The sequence below is a fragment of the Pseudopodoces humilis genome, chromosome 3 (assembly GCF_049639895.1).
Source record: "Pseudopodoces humilis isolate 2021_Gansu_Grassland_sample_001 chromosome 3, ASM4963989v1, whole genome shotgun sequence".
Classification (NCBI taxonomy): Eukaryota; Metazoa; Chordata; class Aves; order Passeriformes; family Paridae; genus Pseudopodoces; species Pseudopodoces humilis.
This window is the reverse complement of record NC_142202.1, coordinates 71,319,668-71,341,613: the sequence shown is the minus strand read 5'-3', so window position 1 is coordinate 71,341,613 and position 21,946 is coordinate 71,319,668. Positions and strand designations below refer to the sequence as shown.

The 21,946-nt window shown below is 45.3% G+C and overlaps 1 protein-coding gene across 1 annotated transcript in view; it reads left to right on the top strand.

Annotated features, from left to right (window-relative positions):
- The first annotated feature begins 327 nt into the window (after positions 1-327).
- Positions 328-21,946, top strand: part of LIN28B (lin-28 RNA binding posttranscriptional regulator B) — a 97,223-nt gene continuing 75,604 nt past the window's right edge. Inside the window, exons 1-3 of the mRNA XM_088052549.1 lie at positions 328-438; positions 10,385-10,433; positions 17,941-18,128. Of these exons, the coding sequence (XP_087908675.1) occupies positions 10,400-10,433; positions 17,941-18,128 (222 nt within the window). The 5' untranslated portion in view covers positions 328-438; positions 10,385-10,399. The remainder of the gene's footprint in view (positions 439-10,384; positions 10,434-17,940; positions 18,129-21,946) is intronic.

The following is a 21,946-nucleotide window of genomic DNA, read 5'->3' as shown; positions in this document are numbered from 1 at the left end:
GCTCCGGCGGGGCCGTCGGGCGGCTCCCGGGGGCGCGGGCGGGCCCGCCCCCCCCCCCGGCTCCCCCTGCCCTGGAGCGCCCCCGCGCGCAGCCGCCGGTGCCGCCCGTCCGCCCGCGGGGAGGGCGGCGGGGCAGGTGCGCGGCGGCTGCGGCGGCGTGAGCCAGCGCCGGGGCCGTGTCCGCCCGCCGCCCCCGCCCCCCCTCGCTGGCTGCTACTGCCGCCGCCTTCCCGCCGGGAGCACCGGTTCCCTCTGCCGCCGCAGCTCGCTTTCTCCTCCTCCTCCTCCGTTCCGTCCTCCCAGTGGCTCGGGAAGGCAAAGCCCCCCGCCGGGGGCGTCCGTCGGTGGGTGCGTGCCCCCCAGCCCCCGCGCTCGCCTCGCCACCGCGGCAGCCGCCGGCACAGCCCCGCTCAGCCCGGCCACCATGGCGTGCGGGAGGTAAGCGAGCTCCCTTCACCTCTCCCTTCGCGGGTCTCGCCCTCCCGCCGGGGCGCTGGTGGGCGGCCGCGGGGAGGGGACGGCCGGCGGGGTTCTCCAGTGCCGGAGGAAAAAGTTGCGCTGGGCGGGGGCGGAGCGGCGCCGCATTGTTGTGTGTGCGGGCGCGGGTGTTCCCTGCGGGCGGCGGCGGGGCGGGTGTACTTCCGGGTTCGCACCTTTCTCCCTTCGCCGCCGCGCCCCCTCCTCCGCCGGCCGCCGCTGCCCCCGAGCCCGCCCGCTCCGGCCCCGGCTGTCCGCGCCCGAGCCGCCGGGACGGGGAAAGGGGGTGCCGGGCCGCGCCGCCCGTCAAACGCCAACGACGACGACAGCCGCGGTAGAGGAAAGGGTGAAGGGACGAAGCCGCCCCCCGAGCCGAACGGGGCGCGGGGCGCAGCGCCCCGCCGAGAGCCGGCGGCGGCCGGGGCCGAGGGACCGGCCGCGGGGGCGGGGCGGCGGGCCGACGCCAGGGGGCGGCCCGCGCCCCGCCGACAGCCGCCGCCGGATGGCGGTGCCCGCCCGGCGAGCGGCCGCGGCCGGGCGGGGCGGGGCGGGCAAGGACCGGCGTGGGGCGCCCGCGGCCCGGCGGAAGGGAAGGCCAGGGGAGGAGAGCGGATTGGCGGCGGGGCGGGCCCCGCCGGGGGACGCCCCCGCCCCGAGGCGGCCGGGGAGCGGAGGATGGGGCGGAGGCGGCGCGCCCCGAAGGGCGCGGGGCTCGGCCGCCCTGCGGTAACCACCGGCGGGGCGGGCGGGGACCGCGTGTCACGCGCGGCGCCGTGTGCGCGGTGCGGGGGGTTTAACGCGAGTGGCGGCGGGGCCGCCATCTTGGATAGCTCCCGCCGCGGCGCGGGGTCGCGGCCGGGCGCTGCACGCCCCCGGGGGGCTGCGGGGACAGCGCCGGGCCCGCGGCGCGCCCGGGCCCGGAGCGCGCCCCCCCCGGAGAGGGGACGGGCGAGCTCTCCAGGGCACCGTGACTCGTAGCCCCGCGGCTGGCTCTGAGGTGCCAGCCGGGCGCGGTGCGGGACGCGGTGCGGGGGAGAACAAATAAAGTGCCGAAATGCCTCCAACGCGACTCGCTCCTCCTTGTCCGGTTGCGCGCCCGCGGGCAGCGGCGGCGGGTCCGCGTGGCCGCTGGCTCCGCGGTGAGGGTACGGCCGCGGCATCTCCGAGCTCCGCGGGCAGCGACCGTGTGTGAGCGCCGGCAGCTCCACTCGGCTGTTGTGTTATTGTAGCACACCATACAGCGGGTCAGATAGCCAGCTATCGAATGAGAACGTTAGTCTAGAAATAAATAAACAGCAGCAATACATGCATCTTATCCACGCTATAATAAAATATGCAGTTGGCGTATCTAAATAAACTTGAAAACTCTAAGTTAATTTTAAGTGTATTTTAGCTTTAACGTGAGGGAATTACCCATTTTAATGTGCTAAACATTTTACCTAAGGAGATTTGATTCATTTACTTGTTTCTCTCTTACCAGTCGTTAGCTTGTTGGTGATGGTGAGTAAATGATGTACGATGGTCTTGCAGTGATGGGACAAAACAGTAGTGCACACTACACCTATTTGTTTACAGACTTGACTCCTTTTCCTTATGTAACTGGTCTTGCTGTTCTTTTTCAATAGGCCGTGTACAGGGCTGTGGGTTTTTTCCCACCTGTTTTGGAATTTCCCATCTTGCATAGAAATTGCAAGTATGCAGAAGTGTGCTGTCATGGACAAGTCATCAGATACTAAGAAAATAGTTACAGCTAAATTTGGACAATGTTAATTTTAATGTAGTTGTGTATACTTTTTTGTGGTATCTGGATATAACATTGTACAATAGTGTATGTTTATTCTTAGATTGATACCTGTATACTTTGCTTTGTAAAACTACAAGTCATTTATTTTTTAAAACACACTACTGAAAAACAAAACCAAGAAAACCCTCCAAAAAACTCCCTTAAAGCTTCAGAGGAGATAATAGTGACAAACTTGTTTGGAAAATTATTTGTAAGATGTGCAACTAAGTCATAATTCTACAAAGGATGATTTCTTTTCTCCTTTGCATCAGAGTAGTAAGAATCAATGTTGAATTAAATTATGACCTAAATTATTAATACATCAGGAAGTCAAGTTTCCTTTGCTGTAGTCAAATGAATCATGTGTGTAATGGCAAAGGTAGTGATTGTATCTGATGTTTGTCCCTTGCAGGAGTTACAAAAATGCAGCTGTACTAAAAACTCTGGCTGTGTGTGTATGGCAAAAGTAACTATCTTCTATTCTGATCATTTTAAAATATATTTTGTAAAGGACATGTGCTGTCTCACTTTTATTGAAACTTTTTTTTTTTTTTTAATTTTAATTAATCTGAAAAATATATTAGCTGGCATGTACTGAGAATTTCATGAGAGGGAAGACTGTGATGCGTAAATGAAGAAGGAAACCCCACATGCTCTCCCTCCTAGGCCTGAACAGCTGCAGTCTAGGCCGTGTGTAGGATGCAGTGGTAGGTCACACGCAGTGTTTCATATTGCATCACCTAGCACAGAAGTGAATTTTAAAGCCCAAGCGGTTTAAGCCATTGGTTCCTCCTCTTTTTCTGCTTTGTAGCCCCTTGGCAGCGTTTTGTTTGAGCGGCAGCTGAAGCCCGCGGCGCGCAGCGCGATCCTCGGGCGGAGAGACGAGGCACCGCGCGTCGCTCCGAGCAGGTCTCTGGGCCGGCAGGCGCCTTCCGAAGGAGCCGCTTTCCCCTGGGCGGGGAGCCGCGCATCCCCCGTGGCCGGCGGCCCGGCCGTGCCGCCCTGGGGCGGCGGGGCAGCAGCGCGGTGACCCGGCGGGCGCGCCCGGGGCCGGCGGCGGGCGCGGCCCCTCCTCCGTGGGCGCGGCGCTGTCCGCGGTGCTGAAGCTCGCGGCCATGTTCTTGCCTCCCGTCCCGTCCCGGGCCGGGCAGAGCCGCGGGCGAGCCGCCCCGTGCGCCTCTGGGGCGCTTCAGCGCAGGGGTCACGGCACGGGAGTGCTCTCACCCACGGCCTTTATGTAATACACTGTATCGCGCCGGTGTCTGATGCTGACAGCAAAATCAGTGGCAAATACTACAGCGCTTTCTCCTTCGGAACAAGAGCTCTGTCAGCAACGCAGATTTTTTTTGTAGCCAGATTGGGAAGCTTAACGTTACCTGTATGAAATGGAAGCGTGAGGATGAAACCAGCAAGTAAACAAGAACTTGGTATTCGCTATTTTTAACCACAGGTTCAGTTTATGAAAGGGCATTCTAAAAGTGAATATCGAAACAGTGTGTCGTAAGTGAGAACAAAATAACCGCTCATGGCACAGGAAAGGTTCAGGAAAAGCAGGTATCCATTAGCAGCAATGCAAACACAGCCACGGGGCTTTCTCCTTTTTACCTCTATTTTAAAAAGACAAATTTAGAAAGGTGTGCTGTCTAGCAGATCGTTTTTCCAAATTCACTTTAATGTGCTGAGACATCTCTACTACATGAAAAAAATTAGAAGCTTTTTTTCATTGCAGAGACAAGCATTCATTTTCTGTAATTGCACATTGGTACAAATACAGTTGCACAATAAAAAGCAAATACGCTCCTCTGGTGTGATATGTAGAGGCTGAAAAACAAAAAAGACAAAACTATCATGATGTGTTTCATATGGGAAGATAATTTATAAAATATACATTCTGCTTCTAAAAATAGAATTAATTGATATGCAGAATGAATTGACCTTCAAATTAAAGGTCAGGGGTGACAAACCAGGACAAAGGTCATGCAGCTCATTTTCAAGCAATCAGTTTCTATTTTTTTCATAGTTGAACAAAAGCTTAATTATACAGAAGAGTAAGGACTGTAATATTTAACCACTCAATTCTAAGAGAGAAACATATGTAGTTTTACACATTTCCCTGGTTCTTTATGAATGTTTTTCTATTAGGGAATTGTTTGTGCTGTTACTAATGCATATATGAGTCTGTCTTAAATTAAAATATTTAAATAATTTTTTTAAGTTAACATTTAATAATTCACCATCTGTTTTAGAGATAAGAGGGTTGTGTAGCCATTTTCTGCTTTTTCAGTAATTTTAGAAAAAAAAAAATCCTGCTCATGCTATTGTTTCAGTAAGGTTAGATTGCAGGTCCATTAATTTAGGCATTCATGCACAAAATTATTGTGCATGATTTTTAGCAAACCACTTCCCCAGAATACTACTTCCAGTCTACAGCATTCTGTATGTCCATATGTCCAATCAGACAGTCCTAACCCCTGACTGTTTAGCTAGTATGTGTATGTGATTATCCTTTTATTATATGCACTAAGATTCAGTGTTCTAACAAATTGAAGGTATTGGTTCAGTGTTTATATCAATAATAATGTATTTAGACTAAACTAAGCTTTCATAAATATTCTGAAGGTATTTAATAAATATTCCATAGGCTGACCATATATAGTAATGCAACTCCTAACGATAACTACTAGAAATTCAACTGTTAAAATTTGTACACTAATAATTTTGTATCACATATTAGGTGGTTGCTTTTCTTACAGATACTTTATGCCCTGTACCTACTTCAGCTACTGATATATACATTGTTTTTAAAGTTTCAATCTTTTCTTTCAGAGATTGTGACTTTTTTAGTTATATATCACTGATGTTCTTGTTTACTGGTTTGGGGGGTTTTTTCCTGGTTTGAATTAATGACCTATCTCTATTTAAGTTTATAAAAAGTGACCATTGCATTACTTTATTTGTTCAGTTGTTTTAAACAATAACTCATTCAGAAGCCATTGACATACAGAACTGATGCCCACGTCGCTTGAAATGGGAATGATGTGCCCTGTACTAGCTAGTTCTTCTAGGAAAGTGAATATTTGTGTTTAAAATACAGACACTCATCTGTTCTTTAACTTCTACAATGTTTGATTATTTTAATGGACAATATACATATCAGTATTTCATAAGCATGTTACAAAATACAAATTACGATAAAATCCATCATTAGTAGTGCTCTCAAGTAATAATACAGTGATTTTAAAAAATCAACAAAAATGAAGAAAGAAGATTCTGTGGTTTGTAAATAAATAGCTCATGCAAATAAGACAAAAGTTCTGTGTAAAGGAAAAGATATATGAAGGGTGTGTAAATTCCATCAAAACAAGTGTTAATGTAGAACATCTCAGAAAGGAGGTCTGAAGAAACCATAAAAACATTGTTATAAAAAAAAATATTAGTTTTTAAAAATAAAACTTGTAGTGCCATCACTTTTGATGGGATGATATTAAAATCCTACTTGACTGCAGTATTTTTATAACCTAAGTGAAAGTTGTAAGTAATGCAAATACTGAATTCAGTTTGACATAATATTCATTCTTAATTTGACCTTTACCAGGTATTTTTTTCAGTACTTCATTTGGCATTGTTTTGTTTGCAAATAGTTATCAAGTGGGAAAATGAAATCTTACTCCCTATATGGAATTTCTCACAGAAATAAGTAAATAAATCAGTTATCAAGCTCTGAAAAATGTTACCTACATATGATTTGAGCATTAGGGCTTTTAAAGTTATTTTCCTTACAAAGTGCTGATATGAAGTAATTTAGGAACTACAAAGAAAAATCCATCTGAAAACATATCATGAAGATCACAGGCTAGTTTTCTCGTTGTTTCATTTGCTGTATAGCAAATCCATGTGTGGCAATTACAAATGCCCTTGTTAACAGTAAACTGGGAACAAAATAATTCAAATATGTAGGAAGTAGAACAGTAGTGAACCAATTTTAAATTGTGTTTAAAAAAAATCATCTTAGAGTCACAAAATATTGTTTGAAATGTACCTGGTTTACATTGCTTTTTAATTAAATAATTATGGTCATTGTTTAGTATGTATATTCAAATGCAGACCATAAGAAACTACGGATCTTACTAAATCAAATACACTACATATGAGAATTGTATACAAGTAGTTTCAATCCTTTAAACAAAAATGACCTTGTTCAGCATATTCCTTTGTTATGTATTATTTATGTTTTAAACTAAAAAAAAGTGCTAAATAGTTTTTGTTGCTAAAACAATTGTCAGTACAGTAGTAGCATTTAATTTTGAGGAGAAATTCTGATGCTAGAGTTGTCAGGCTTTCCTTGGCTCCTATTCTGATATTGTGGAGTTCATTACCCTTTTTATTGCCCAAAAGAATTGTTTTCCTGACAATGATGGAATCACATTTTACCTTTCTTTGTTCCAGTTCTCACTGAAGTCAAATGGCATTCTTACACATAATTAAAAGGTGTATAACTGGATGTTTGATCTTCAAAAACTTCATTTCCTAAAAACTGAGATGTACTTAACCTCTTTTATATCAGGAAAAAAGCATATCTGGGCTATTGCCCAGCTGTGTTATTTACGTGAAGCTGTAGTTACCCTCCTTCAGATCAGTGACAAAAGTGAGTGAAATTAGCAAAGAAATACTAAGTTTTAATTTCCTAGTTGTTCAGTTAATTTTCTTAAATCTGCATTGTAAAAATATTTTTAAATATCTCACACATGCTTGCTTTCATCTTCACATGCTGGAAAAATGCTGTAGTGGTGTATAAACAGAAATATGGAAGAACAGCAAAGAAAATTATGGTTAAATAAAAAATAAAATTGTGAGAGCTTTCAACTTTATCCATCTTGTAATTACATAAGGATATTAACACTTGAGTTTACCTTTTCAGGAAATCTTAATTTTTCTTATTTATGCATTTCAAAGTAACTATATCAAACTGAATTAAATGAAAATGAAAAAAAAAAAAAGTTTAAACAATGAGAACATCTCAGGAGGAAATCCATTATTTAGAACTGTGAATTGAGGTATCTGTGTAAAACAAGTAAATTCAGAGTGTCAGACAACACTCATTTGTGATGTTTGAAATCAAAATACTGTGTGCATAATGCTTCTATCAGCAGTCAAGAACAGTAAATAAGATTAATTTTTACTGACTGGTTCAAGTGACAGCAAAGTTTGTTAATATATCTGACTGGTGTGTGTGTGTTTGTGTATATAGGTATATTTTAAAAGCTCATGTTTTATGCTCTTACTATGCTTGAGTTCTGTCCACAGAGTTAAAATTTTGTGTATACTTTGCAGCATTCATCCACTTAAGTCTTCACTCCTGATGAGTTAACTAAAAGAAGATCCTTTCAACACTGGAATGTGTTCCCCTATTCCTTTGCATCACTATTTTCTTTGTTTGTTATAAAAATAAAGGATTGGTGGGTTTTGTTTTCTAGTTCTTCTACTCTCTAATCATACTTACAGTACCCAGCATTCTTCAAAAAAATACTGCTGGCATTACTCCGTAAGAAAGCAGTCCCCTGGCTACCACTGTGAAAGAAACAGGTTTAACATATTAATTTTTCTTTTCAACTTACTTCTGGAGGAAAGGTATAGCTTACTTGAGTGAAGTAACTATTTATGTCTGCTTTACTTTCTTCCAAACAAATTATGTTTCTAAATCCTTTGGCAACAAACCTGCTTAAGGTAATAAATTCAAAACAATCCATATCTCAGAGAATTCCTTTTAAAAATATATAAATTTGCTATTATTTTTTACTGATTGATAAGTTGTCAAGAAAATAGACTACATAGACTGTTAAGTCAGTTGAATTACAGAATGTGCTACTTGTAAGGAAAAGTGGATTACCTTTGTTGGGTGTCTGTCAGTGTGCCTACTGCACTTTTCATTGTATTTTTTATCCAGCAGTAATTCCAGATGGTGCTCTCTTGCATTATTTTTCATGCTTGCTGTTACAGTATCCTTTCACATGCTGTGAATGCTTAGTTAAAATAAGGATTGCTTTCAAAGCTAGTGACATTTTCTCTGAAAACATCTTGCTGTCTAGTACACAATTCCTCAACAACATTTATTTACTTACCTGCAGTTACAAAGTTCATGTAAATACCAAGATAGTTTCAGAAGTAAAATACCAAAATACTTTTTTGGTTTGTACAGCATAAGCAGGCACAGGAGAGTTCACCATGAGCCATTTCAGAGCCCAAACCTGCTTCCATTTAAATCAAGAGATTTTGTATGTCTTTCAATAGGATACAGTAAAATACATGCCATTTAAACTGTATAAATGAGTTCATAGAATTGGAGTGCCCAGGCTCTTCTATAATAATACATCTCATACCAAGCTTTAGGTATTAGAAAGCTTTTTGTAATAACTATAAAAAAATTAGATATCCATTTTTCTGCTCAATAATCTATTATGTGACTCTCTACAATATTTGATGCTTAAAAATGTGTTACAAAATGACAGTACTGGAAACAAGAACTTGTGCTGTTTTCTGCTACAGTTTTTAAGAACTGTACTTTCCTCCTTTGAATCCCAACACCACTCCCCCAAACAGTTATTTTTAATCCCTTCATAAACTGAAGCAGGCTACGTTCCAAAGTCAAGAACGGATCCTTTACTCTATGCTTGCATATTTCATTATGTTGCATAAATAATGCAAGTAAATCTGAAAGACACAAAAGCCTCATAGCCACAGGTTGGCAGAACAAAGAAGCAGATAAAAGAGATAGGACTTCAGTGCTTGAAGGTGTAAAAGCAGAGTTAGGTTTAATCGTAGACAAAAGTCCATACAATTCCAGTGGAAAACTTAGTTACTACAAAAGAAGAGGAACTGAATCAGCTTGCCAGTGTTGTTGCGCTGAAAAGAAAGATTGTACCACCCCCTTTACCAATTTCTGGCGTTGGAAAGGGAAAAGAATTTAGAGAAAATTGGTTCTCGTTTGTCTTTGTTCATTCTTCTTCTGACTTTGCTCACTCCTAGTAGGAGATCCAATTTTTTTATTTTTTTATTTTTTTTAGTAAGAGAGCAGGATAGCTGTCCAGATGTTCTCATAAATTGGAAAAAAAGACAAAACTCGAATTTCTGTAAAACAGAACTAGGCTTATATCTAAACAGGTAGATACTGCAATTCCTTTTTTCCTTTTGATGGGTATTAGTTAACGTAGATTATTCAAAAAGACAGTAGAGGGTGACAAGAGGACAGGCTTGTGGCAGGTGAGTTTGTGCATGCTCCTATCTATTCATCCTTCATTTGTTAAGCAAACTGGACAACCTAAATAACAAGAATACTCCAAAACCAAGATATTTTCCTTACGCCATCTGCAGCGTTTTTTTTTCTGTGTGATATTTTTGTTGGCATTCTACAAAACAAGCCAGGCCTTTTTCAACTAGAGCAAAATTACATGTTTCATGAAGTTTCAGTCAATACACATCTGTATTTGTGTGACTGATGAATTTTGTTAAGACTGAGACCTAGAATTTAATATCACCATATATTATGCTCTGGCATAACTTAAACAGTCACAACTAAACAGTCATAACTAAAAGCATTTTTCTGATGATATCCATAAGTTGTCATTAAGTTACTATTTTGACCATAAAAGAATCGTGGAGAATTATTTTTATCGGCTTTTCTTAAATCATACACAAGGTATGACTTGATTGTTTAATAAGTACAATTTAAGCATAGTAAAAACAACTCACTAGTTCTTAGGTTACCTCCTGCAATTAAATATTGATAAAGGAAAAAACCACCTTCCAGTATTCTGCAAATCTGTGTATTTTCCCTCTGTTGTCATCAACTGTGTAGCTTTCATAAGAGACTAATGAAAGGGGCAATGCTTTTACTGGTGCTGGGGAGCAGGGAGAAAGCAGCACTTCATTTTTTCTCTTGTGCTTTGTTTATCTCGTTGTTCTGATGAGCTAGGTAAGTCTCAAACAGTAGGTTTACAGGTCACTTCATAGAGTCAGTGCCCTGGCATTTTATGGCCTCCTAATGAGCCGTTAAACTGGAGATGAGGTAATTAAATACGGTACTCTGGGACAGTGTACTCGGTACTGACTCCAGCTCTCTGATTTTAGGTTCCTCAGAAGACGATGAGGTCATTCAAGAAGGTCTCCTCAGGCTCAGGTCAGTCTTCTCTACAGCGTCTTACGTGGCTGTGTATCTGTAAAACTGAGGTACTTCAGCACTTCTGTCCCGCTGACTCATGAACGTAATCATGGGGTTGGATGGGGAAAGATCGCTAATTTTGTGCACAGGCTTCAGAGTTCCTGTTGGATGCAGTCTTGAGTGTTCTGCTTCTGTAAAAAAATAAACAATTACATAAGGAAAGTTTATTCACAATAACCCCATGTCACACACCTGTCGCAAAGGGTGGGAGCCCACGGGTTTGTATGAGCGCTGCGGGACCGCCAGCCCGGCAGACGCGCAGGTGGACGAACATTCCTCTATCGCTAAAATGTATACTCGTGGAGTTATTTCCGTGCCGCTGTCACGCTACCGCCACGCACCTCCTCCGATCGCGACACCTCAGCAGTGCCGTCTGTCCAGTCCCCAAGCCCGCCAGTCCAGCTCCCGCCTGCCCGTCCGGCCCCTCTGTCCGCCCGCCCGTCCAGCCTCCATGTTCAGCCGTCTTGCCCCTCAGCCCGCCCGTCCTGCCTCTCTGTCCGCCCGTCCAGCCCCCCAGTCCAGCCCCTCAGCCCGCCCGTCCTGCCTCTCTGTCCGCCCGTCCAGCCCCCCAGTCCAGCCCCTCAGCCCGCCGGGCCGGGCCCGCGCATGCGCGGTTCGGGGCGCGGAGCTCCCCGCGGAGCGGCGCTGCGCCCCCGAGGGGGGGGCGCGCGTCCCGGGGACACCCGTGAGCCGGCCGCACCGCGGGACGCGCTCCCTGCAGCGGTGGACGGCCTGGGGCGGGCGATGGCGGCCGCCGGGTGTTGCCTGTGTGCTGGGCCGGGAGGAGCTGTCCGTGTCACTGCCGGGCTGCCGCAGGCCAGAGCGCCTGGGCACTTGCCCGTCGGGGAGGATGCGCTCCCCGCTGGGACACGCGCATAAGCCGCGGTGCGGCTGTCCCGCCTGAGGAGACGGAGCGAGAGCGCCCGAGGCGCGGACCCGCCCGTTCATCGTCCTGCGGGTGCCGAGCGGGAGGCGAAGCGGGGGTGCCGAGCGGGAGGCGAAGCGGTGACACCGGGCAGTGCGGCCGGTCCCTCCGCGAGGGCCGGTCTTCCCCGCCGGGCGTTAGCCACACGGTCTCCCGCGACGGCTTCCAGATCCTCCTTAAATCCCTCGGGGAAGCGGCCGCTATCGGTTGCAAATCCGCAGCTGAGAGACGGTTAATGTACGTGAGACCACATCCTGCATCCGAGCTCTCCGGGTGCCTCCCGCGTCCTCCTGCCCGCGGATCCCACGGGGGATCACAATAATTGACAGCACTTTTAGGAGCCCCCCGCAAGCCGCCGGCACGGCCAACAGATGCACGGACGGCAGGGCGGGCCCGCGCCGCACCCACGGCCGCCGCTTCTCTTTTCAACAGAAAGTGTTCCTAAAGCTCACGCTTGAAACCGCTCTCCGGTCCCAGTCAGAGCAGCGGCGCCTACGAACTTCGCCGAGGGTTGCCCCGTCCCCATGAGGGACAGACAAGGGGCGGGCTCCGGCCATCCGAGAGCGCCCGCCTTGGGTGTGACGGCTGAGGAACGCCCGGGAAGCTAAAAAGCGGAGCTCCCGCGGCGGGCGGGAGTGAAGGGAGAGAGGCGTTTTCTGCGCCCTGAAGCTGCATTTCCCGATAAGAGCCGCGGTGCGGGACGGGAGCGGTGCGAGGCGCCTTTATAAAGCCTGTAACTTCATACCCTGCAGTCGCACGTCGGGCAAATCCAGTCCCTGCTCAACCCGAGCCGTGGCAACGCACAGTTGGGCCGGCGTTGTGTTTTGTTTAAAAAACAAAAATTACAAATTGCCTATTTTCTACTATTAATGCGACTAATTAATGCTCGCCATCTGAAGCGAGGGTAATAAGCCCGGCTAGGAGAGCTGGCGGTGTCCGGAGCGCGTCCGACCCTGCCATCCCAAAGGCGCGGGAAGGCACGCCGCCACGTCCCCATTGGGAAGGAGCCGCATTTTCTGGGAAGAGTTAAAGAAAAGCCCGGGGGCAAAGCCCGGCTTTAGGGCAGGGTTGCGGAAACTGCCCCACCGCCTCCCGGGCCCTGACGGAGCGCGGCCCCTGGACGCCCGGCTCTCACCCTGCCCTGCTGCCGCGCAGCGCTGGGAGCGGGGCCCGCCGGGCCCGTGGCCACCCTCGCCCTCGACCCGTGCGCTGCGCGGCGGCGAAAAGGGAAAGAGGCTTTGGCGCCCAAAATGTAGGTGAGAGGGTTTTGGCGGGAACAGCTCCGCACCGGCACAGGCTCCCGGCCGTAGGAGCGGCGGGAAAGGCCCCCCTCGGACCACACATCTAGGAAGAGCCCGTTTCGGTAGAGACCGTGTAGAAAAAAACCACGACGGGCATCTCATTCGGTGCAACATGAGCGGGGCGGCGCCGAGCAGCCCAGCCCGGGCAGAGAAGGAGAGGGGGCAGGGGCGCCGCGGCGCCGTCCCTGCCCCTCCTGCCTGCCCGTCGGCGAGGAGCGCTGGCTGTGCTTTGAAATGGGAAGTGGTAGCAGCACCCCGAGCTCTGCTTTCAAGTGTAAAACACGCGTTTTGTTTCAAATGCAGGCGGCTCCCTCGTTTGTTTGGATTTTTGTGGTTTGCTGGGTTGTCTTTTTTTCTCCATTTTCTTTTGGGTTAGGAGGCTTTTTTCTTTTTTTTTTGAGGTGGGGGTCTTTTTTGAGAGGGAGAGTAGTGTATTTGGGGGGGGGGGGGTGTGCGGTTTTTGTCTTGTTTTGGTTTTGTTTAGGGAAATAGAAGAACCGAAGTTAAAACTTTAAAAGCTTTAGGAAGGTGGCAAATAGGAAATCCAACACCACTGGTTTTGGTTACATAGTTTCAAGCGAGCTCTTGCTGTGAATGTGTGAAGATAATGATTCCAGCTTCCTATAATTGTCTTTACCAATATTAGCATCTGTTTAGCGAAATAAGGATAGAAATAGATTTTTTTTTTTTAATATGTAAATTGTTACCATTAAACTAGTTTTTCCGCGAACTGGCTTGTTCGGTAGGGTGTTTTTACCTCTTCCCCTCTCCTATCAGAATGAATTTTGTAAGGGTGTTGGTTGGGGTTCCTTTTTTTTTTTTAATTTTTAATTTTTTTTTTTCTTTTACCCGGAGAGTTCCCAGCTGGCAACAGCTCTCTACCTTCCACAAAACTTGAAAGGCTGATGTCCCTTGCAGGAAATGAATGAGTCGATAACATCTGACACCAGTGACCAGTCCAGTGACCCCAACCTTAATTCCACTAATACTGGAGGCCTGAAAATCTCAGTAAAGACACACTGCAAATCCTACCCCCCTCCATTTTACAAAATCTGGACTTATTTTGCAACCTAAAAAACCCTTTGCAACCAATATATATACATTCATTTATTTACGTGGTTTTGTAGTCTTTTATTTATTCATCGAAGAACATATAGTGAATTTTCACTGAAATTTGCTAACAAGACATTCTGTCCATTTAATGAACTCAATCAGCTCGTTTGTGTCTGTTTAGCCAATATTCTAGCCTCTAAGGATTTTTTTAATATATATATACCGAATATCGGTAAAATAAATCAATCTTTTAAAGTAAAGATTTTCAAAACTTGATTTAAAGGGTATTTTCTGTCTTTTCGAGGGGAGGGGCAGAGGGATCTTGTACTTTTATTAATGTGCCATTCTGCGGCAAGATATCTAGTCTTGGGCAGTTCAAGTAAGAGGTGTGAGGATTGTTTTCTTCCGGTAACCTTAATTTCTTTTTCATAACTGAGGTTTCACGTGTATTAAAATCTTGTACATTTATTAGTTATTATATATCTTCCGGGTCATAAGATCCAGGCATATAACATTACTGGAGATTTAATATTGTAAAATAATCGCTATTGTAAGGGAGAAAAGGAGGTTACGAGCCAATAGCAGTGGTATGTTGCACGAATGCGTAAGGCAGGTCAGTGTAGGAAGTCGACCTCACTGTTGAAATAACCTATAGGAAATTTACGGTTGAAGACTGCAAAGGAATTTCAGGATTTAAAGCTTCTGCTCCACTTGCCAGGGTGCTTGTATTTGTACACTCTTGCCCACCCTCGCCTCTCTCTTGCAAACGCTCACACAGAGCCTCCACCTTGGTGTTTCACACAGAAATGAGGCGCTAGCAGGGGAATTGACGCTTTCCTGAAAGGCAACAAAAGGAGTAAACAGGCCCATGGGGGCAAAGGCGTTCCCCTTAATTGGGCAGACTGATCGACGCCACTTCCCAAACAACAGCAAGTGCTTTGCAAATGCATAAGCCCCGTGCATTCAGGTTCTGCACGGATCAGTTTGTTGCCTTGGCTTTTGTTTGTGTGTCCTTGGGATAAGAGAGGATGCTGGGGGGAGGAGGGGGGAGGAGGGGGGAGGTTAAAAAGAAAGTCAGAGTCCAGGTTTTTACAAGGTATCGGCAACGTTTAAAGTGCGGACGCACACACACACACACACACACACACACACACACATATATATGTATATATATATACACATACGTACACTGCAAGGAAAGACAGGTTAATGCGAGTAGGTGGTGTTGAGGACAGAATACTTTCATCTGTACCTTTACACTAAAGGATATGGGCAGATGGAAAATAAAACTAATTCTCCCCTAATTGTTTGTTTTTCACGTCTATAAAATATTATTTTAAAAGCGTTTGGCCGTACAGCAGCGGGAAGGGCTGGAGGGCAGGGCCATAGCTGTGTACCTGTGAGCGCGGAAGGGGAGTGCCTTTCCAAAGGGGCTGTTACCGAGCCCGTTACACACCACACATTTCTTCTCCGAATTGGATCCCCTCCTCCCGCTGGCAGTGAAGACTTAAAACAGCACTCCCCGGTCACTGTTATTTCTCCCCTCTTTGTCCTCTTCCCCCGAGGCTTTTTTTTTTTTTTCTTTTTCTTTTTCTCTTTTTTTTTATTTTTTTTTTTTATTATTTTTTCCGCCCTCATCTCCAGTAAATCCCTCTCTCTGTCAGTCCTCTCCCAACTGCTGATTGAGGTTCACTCCAATTCTCGGCTTGAAAACTGGGCTCTTATTTAGGAAGTCATTAATCACATCCCCTCCCCCGGAAAGAGATGGCGGAGAAACCTGTGAAGTACAATTCCTCGCCCCATCCCCCCTCCAGAAATGTTGTGAAACGCTAGATCTCCGCACATTCTGGGGCATATTAAGGTGATACCGCGTTTCCGGCGCGCTTTTAATTTGAATGCGAAATTAGTAACGATCCAGTAGCGCATCTGCCCGCATTGTGCGCGGAGGGTGCCACAGATGCCTCCCGGCGCTCGCCGTCCGCGTCTGCACACACGTGTGTGCCCTGTCTGTGTCTGCACACACACGTGTGTCCCCTGTCCGTGTGTCCGTGTCTGCACACACACGTGTGTCCCCTGTCCGTGTGTCCGTGTCTGCACACACACGTGTGTGCCCTGTCTGTGTCTGCACACACACGTGTGTCCCCTGTCCGTGTGTCCGTGTCTGCACACACACGTGTGTGCCCTGTCCGTGTCTGCACACACACGTGTGTCCCCTGTCCGTGTGTCCGTGTCTGCACACACACGTGTGTGCCCTGTCCGTGTGTCCGTGTCCGCACACACACGTGTGTGCCCTGTCCGTGTCCGCACACACACGTGTGTGCCCTGTCCGTGTCTGCACACACACGTGTCCCCTGTCCGTGTGTCCGTGTCTGCACACACACGTGTGTGCCCTGTCCGTGTGTCCGTGTCTGCACACACACGTGTGTGCCCTGTCCGTGTCTGCACACACGTGTGCCCTGTCCCTTTCTGCACACACACGTGTGTGCCCTGTCCGTGTGTCCGTGTCCGCACACACACGTGTGTGCCCTGTCCGTGTGTCCGTGTCCGCACACACACGTGTGTGCCCTGTCCGTGTGTCCGTGTCCGCACACACACGTGTGTCCCCTGTCCAGGCGCATGTCGCCTTCGTGCGCGTACGCGGAGCCCGCCTGTGGTGGGCATAGATAGCCCCATAATCTCCTCCGCACGGCCGCCCCTGCGTGCAGCTGTTGTTCAGTGGGCTGTATCTAGAAACACACGGATGTTCCGACGGATTTCTGCATGCACGGGAGGGCAGAAACCCCAGAATAATACGTCATCTCGATTTCCCGTAAAGAAGCGTGCAGATTAGCTGTCCGAAAAGGAAAGGGGGGGGGGGGAAGCGCTGTGTTGGAAATTTCTTGTTCATTCATAAATTATTTTGGTGTGTCAGGCTACTTGAAATGGCGATTGGCTGCTCCTGCCTCCTGCCAACCCCTTAAGGATCCGATGCGAAATTAGTAGCGAGAAAGCATGTAATTGACCGAGTCACGTGTGCGCAGGGGGCCAGAAACGGAGCGAGAGAGACGGGGAAAAATCAAAAGAGGGAAAGCACATTAGACCATGCGAGCTAAATTTGCGATCGTTCAAAATCAGGATGTTAGATTAATGCAGAAGACCACTTCGATCCACAGGGAAAGTTTTCATCTCACGAGTTTGGAGCAGAGGGCCCGTGGGGCAACATGGCCGAAGGTTAATTTTCTTTTTCTATTGTTTTACTATGATTATCGCTCGCTCGCTCGCTCTCTCCCCCCTCTCCCCCCTCCCCCCACCCCTTTTTAACCCAACTATGCATTACCCTTCTTTAGCAGCTCGCGCAAGGGGGCTTTCTCCAAACCCATTGTTACCCAGCTCAGAAACTGTTCCGTACCGCCCACACCGATTCACAACTTGAAAAGCTTTCAGGGGGCTATTGTTTGAATTGTTCCTGTTTGATTAAGCACAGTTGCAGTGGTGGGATGAGAAAACGGCCGTACACCTGTCCCAACTTTAATCGAAAGTTTATTCCAAGGAGGGATGGATACACGTTGGAAAATAGTGGTTTCGGCGCTGCATGTGCAATAACCAGTTGTGCAATCTACCCAATTTTGCTTATTCTCTCTCCTCCACCCCTCCTCGGTCGGCCTCCCCCCTCGCCCCCCCGGTCCTGCGCCTTGTGAGGAGAGACTAATTGGGCTGAGAATTTCTGTTGAGAAATGGGATCGGTCTTAAACCAGCAATATTCAAGTAAAGTATCGCGTTCTGTGCTGTAATGTGGCTGAAAGATGGAGTTAAATGGAAAAATACACGTATGTACAGAAACGTGGGCTGCCCTGGGCTCAGAGAGAGGGAGAGCCTCCGTGCGCAGTGTTTCCTCTCTGTAACCTCCGGTGATTTTATTTTTTTACGTATTTTTGGGAGAAGACTGTTTATTTTAGGATTTAGGAAAAATACGCACTTTTCACTGTTTGCTTTTTGATTTTGTTTTGTTCGCCCCTTTTTTTTTTTTTCTTTTTTTTTTTTTTTTTTTTTCTTTTCCCCTGTTCCGTTTGTAGTAACTCCTTTATACAGCGGCAAAAGGATGATACCAGAATTTAACTCTGCTTTGCATCTTGTCCCTCTCTTCCTTCTTTTTCTCCCCCCTTCCCCCCCACACCCCCCACACCCCCCGCCTTTCCCTCTTCCTCAGCAGGGGCGAGTAAAGGTGGAGACGAACCCGGGAAGTTGCCGGAGCAGGAAGAAGAAGAGGAATCCCAGGTTTTGCACGGAACCGGCCATTGCAAATGGTTCAATGTGAGAATGGGATTCGGGTTCATCTCCATGAGCAACCGAGAGGGAAGCCCCTTGGAGTCTCCAGTTGATGTCTTTGTACACCAAGTAAGACCCGTTTTTGTCTTCCATCTCAGCCTGCCACATTTGGTTGAGCTCAGTGGGACTCCGGTTTTATGTGAAGAGAAGTAACCTATTTTTTCTAGGTATTTAAGTACATCTGTACTTAAAGAGTTGCCTTAGGTAGTGGTTTTGTTGGCAGTGTACAATTTGAGTAAATAAGGTCGTTAGATTGTGCTTAGTCTCTGTGGCTGGTGATTTGTGCAAAGGTATAATGTCTCTTCGTGTCTTCCTCCTTGCTTAGAAAAGTCTCCTGTGGTTTTTATTTATTTTCAAATGTCACACATTTTAACAAGGTTTATCATTTGTCACCAGACTGATCAGGAGCAGATATGCCTCTCCTTGAAGACTGTTTAAAATTAAGCTGGGAAAAGGATAAATAAATGTCCGGCTTCATTCAGATAGCATTTGAGTACAGTTCTAAACAGTTTACTTGTAAACCTCGAATTACTTTTTAAAAGCTCATCTGAGATTAGTTAGTGAAATTAAGACATAATTATAGTGTTATTTTGCAGTAATTTAGACCTGAGAGTGTCCCTGTGGTGATACTCTGAAGTGTGTATGTGGTTTGGTTGGTTGATTTTTAATTATTCCTTTCTAGGGAGGAAAAAAAAAAAACCAAAAAGGCAATGATTAAGTATTCAGACCAAAAGCAGTGTCTCTGTAAGGCTGTTGGGGAGACAAGGGGTATATGGTCCATGGTTTTAATTTTAAGCACAGCAGCATGGATGGTTTTGTGTTTTGAACATGAAAACGGGTATGAATGCCTTCATGTAAAAGAGTTACAGATGCAAAATAGGTACAAAATAATACGGGAACTTTTTTTGAGATCTGTACTGTGGTTTGTGAAGAAGACCTTCCTGGTCCTTCTGTAAGTCTCCAATCACAACAATGCTATTTTGAATTTCACCCATCTCCTCTGATGAGATCTTCCTCAGAGAAGAAAAAGAAGAGAGGTATCAATCAGGTAAAGAGACCATTTTGGGGTTGGTTAGGTCCATGTTAGGGAGGCAAAAAGCATCTTTTTTACGTGCTTGTCCGTTTTCTATGACGTTTGCAATGACGGTGAAGGGGGTGTTCCATGATCATATAGTGACTCCCTTTTAATGTTGCGTTTGGTGGCCCGGCTTTATTCTTGCAGTAACTTTATCAGGCTTTTTTAAGGCATACACCTTTGATTAGGTCAGTAAAAAGGTGGCTGAAACTTCTAAAGAAACTGCTGCTGTGGCCTGTGCTTTGCAGTGCAGGGTGGGGTGGATTTCTGGTCTGGCTGCCTTACATGTGCCCTTGCACCTAAGGGCCTGCATTTCAGTATAGCTGCTTGCATTTGAAATTATGTACAAAGAGTATAAGCCAGTAGTGAACTCACTAAATTCCTACACTTCCTGCTTTGTGCTGGCATATAAGCTGCCCCCTCTTTGCTGCTGCTTTTTTCTCATTAGAATTGAATGAATGAAACACTTATCAAAGAAGGAGCAGTCTTCCTCCTTTTCCCATTTTCTTCCCTTCTTTGTATCTTAAGTCACAAAGTTGGTCTTTACAGTTTTATTTACTTTACTTTACTTTACAGTTTAATTTACTTTAAAGATAAAACCCCCTCTTTCTTAATGTAATTTTGTGTTAATGCATGTAATTTTTTTGCTTCTTGAATAGTAGAAGACAAATATTTGAAACGTAGCAGTGCTGTAATAAAAAACACATTTGGAAACAAAGATATTCTTAGAGCTGTGGAAATAGAGAAGTATTGAACTGCATGATAACCTGATACATTTTAGTAATACTAGACAAGGTTTTCAGTTTCATAATGGAAAGTAGTCATAGAAAATAATAAAGTAGTAGTAAATTTGGGGGTCTCTATTGGGTTGTGTCCCCTAAAGGAGAGGAAGAGAAGGAAATGTTAGACAAGTTTGTTTATTACATTTTAATAATCTACAACTTATCCATACCCTTGGGTTTCTAAGACAATCACAATGTAAAATGCAGTGAAAAATACCATGTTTCATTGCATGGTAACTGTGTGCCTCAGTTATTTTGAGTTTACTTTGAGAAACATCTTATTTAGTGAAGTTGTTGGTATTCTGCAATGAATTGCTCTTGCAGCAAAGAAAGTATGTTTTTCATAATTTTCATTCTGATGAAATCTAAGGTGTATGTATATAAATTTCACGGTGACGTGAATCTTCTTTCCATCGGTTTCTGTGTAACAGGGAGAACTACTAACTATTGTGTTTCAGAGTACATTTTAGATAATTGATATTTCTATATACAAAACTTTGTTAGCTAACTAGGTGACCAGTACTAGCAGTAGCAGCCAGAGCATAAAAATGTCTTTAAATCTTTAAATGTTATTTAACACTGCTGCTTGTACAACAGAGTCTGTTGCGTGAGCGGTGATTGGACCCTATTCCTATTAGTTTCATTAATTTGAAAAAAAATGTCACGTGAAGGGTCCTTTTCAAGGCAAAGATGTTTATTAATCTGTTGAAACAAAATACTACTGTTCAAAACTGGTTTGAGAACACTTTGTCATTTAAGTGTGTCCAGGTAGTGTTGCATGCTCATTCTGCAGTGTTTGTAACTACTAGTATAATTTTATAGAATTAGACAGTCTGATCAGGGGAGAGAAGCTTCTAGTTTACTTAGTCAAAGTCCAGTCAAAATTAGCTTGAGCCCCGCAACAGTATTTTTACTTTCTTTTCTTACCCTTTTTTGGTGAGGCTATGCCCAGTTTATGAGATCTTGCTATGAGCAAAAATTTACTGTATGTCAAGACAAAATTCCTGTAATAGTTTAAGCTCATTATAGCTGGACTTTTGAGCTTGCAGTAAAAAATTTTGCTTTCTTCTTGGAGTTCCCCCTTAGCTATGTGTGGATTATAGTTACATTTTACTAAAGTCAGTGCTTTGCTAATTGTATATATTGATATATTTTTAGAGGACCGTGCTTTTGTTTGGACTTTTCTTCCCCTTCACCCAATGGAAGTCCTGTTCACAAAACAGCTGCAGTATTGAGTTTTTAACCCTGCCTTTTAAGTCCCTCCTTTGGTGTTAATCATTTTGATTGATCTTCTCTGAACTACCTTCAGACTGTTGTTACCCTTCTAGTAATGAGGTACCTAGAGCTGGATGCATTATTTAAGGTAGAAACACGTCAGCCATTATATATGTGCATCTGTGTGTCGACAGTGTAATTTGGTACACTTACACACGTCCACAGTCTTCTCCTTTTTTGCTCTATTCTGATATAGCTTATATCTTTAAGTCATGTGTTTGAGTCATTCAGGGTCATATAAAAATTATGGGTCCTAAAAACAGTTTGATTTTTTTGAACAGAAGCCATGCTCAGTGCAACAATGTACCAAGTCAATGCTTGTTTCTTCTGGAAAAAAAAATAAAAATGGAAGAGTAGCAATGATAGTACTTTGTAACATTTTTAAATCCAAGGAATGTGCACCTTACTGAATTTAGCTCAATATTGTCATATGTACTCTTTATAAGTTACCATGGAATGAGTAATACAGCTTGTTTCTCTTTTGTGATGTGAATTCTGGACCTAGTTATGTGTGAGTGGCTCTTATTAAATTTTAGAGAAGATCTACTTGTCAAAGGGTAAAGCAGACTGGAGAGGTGAAGTGAGGGAAACCTTTTGTGGTACACATGAATAAAGGTCTTTAGTGCAAAGAACTCAGAAGAACTGAAGTTCTCATAGAATCAGAGAAGGATGATTTTTGTTAAAGGATTTTTGCACATTCAGAATTAGACACAACTTCAATATGTACTGCTTCTTTTGGATGCTGACAGTAAGGC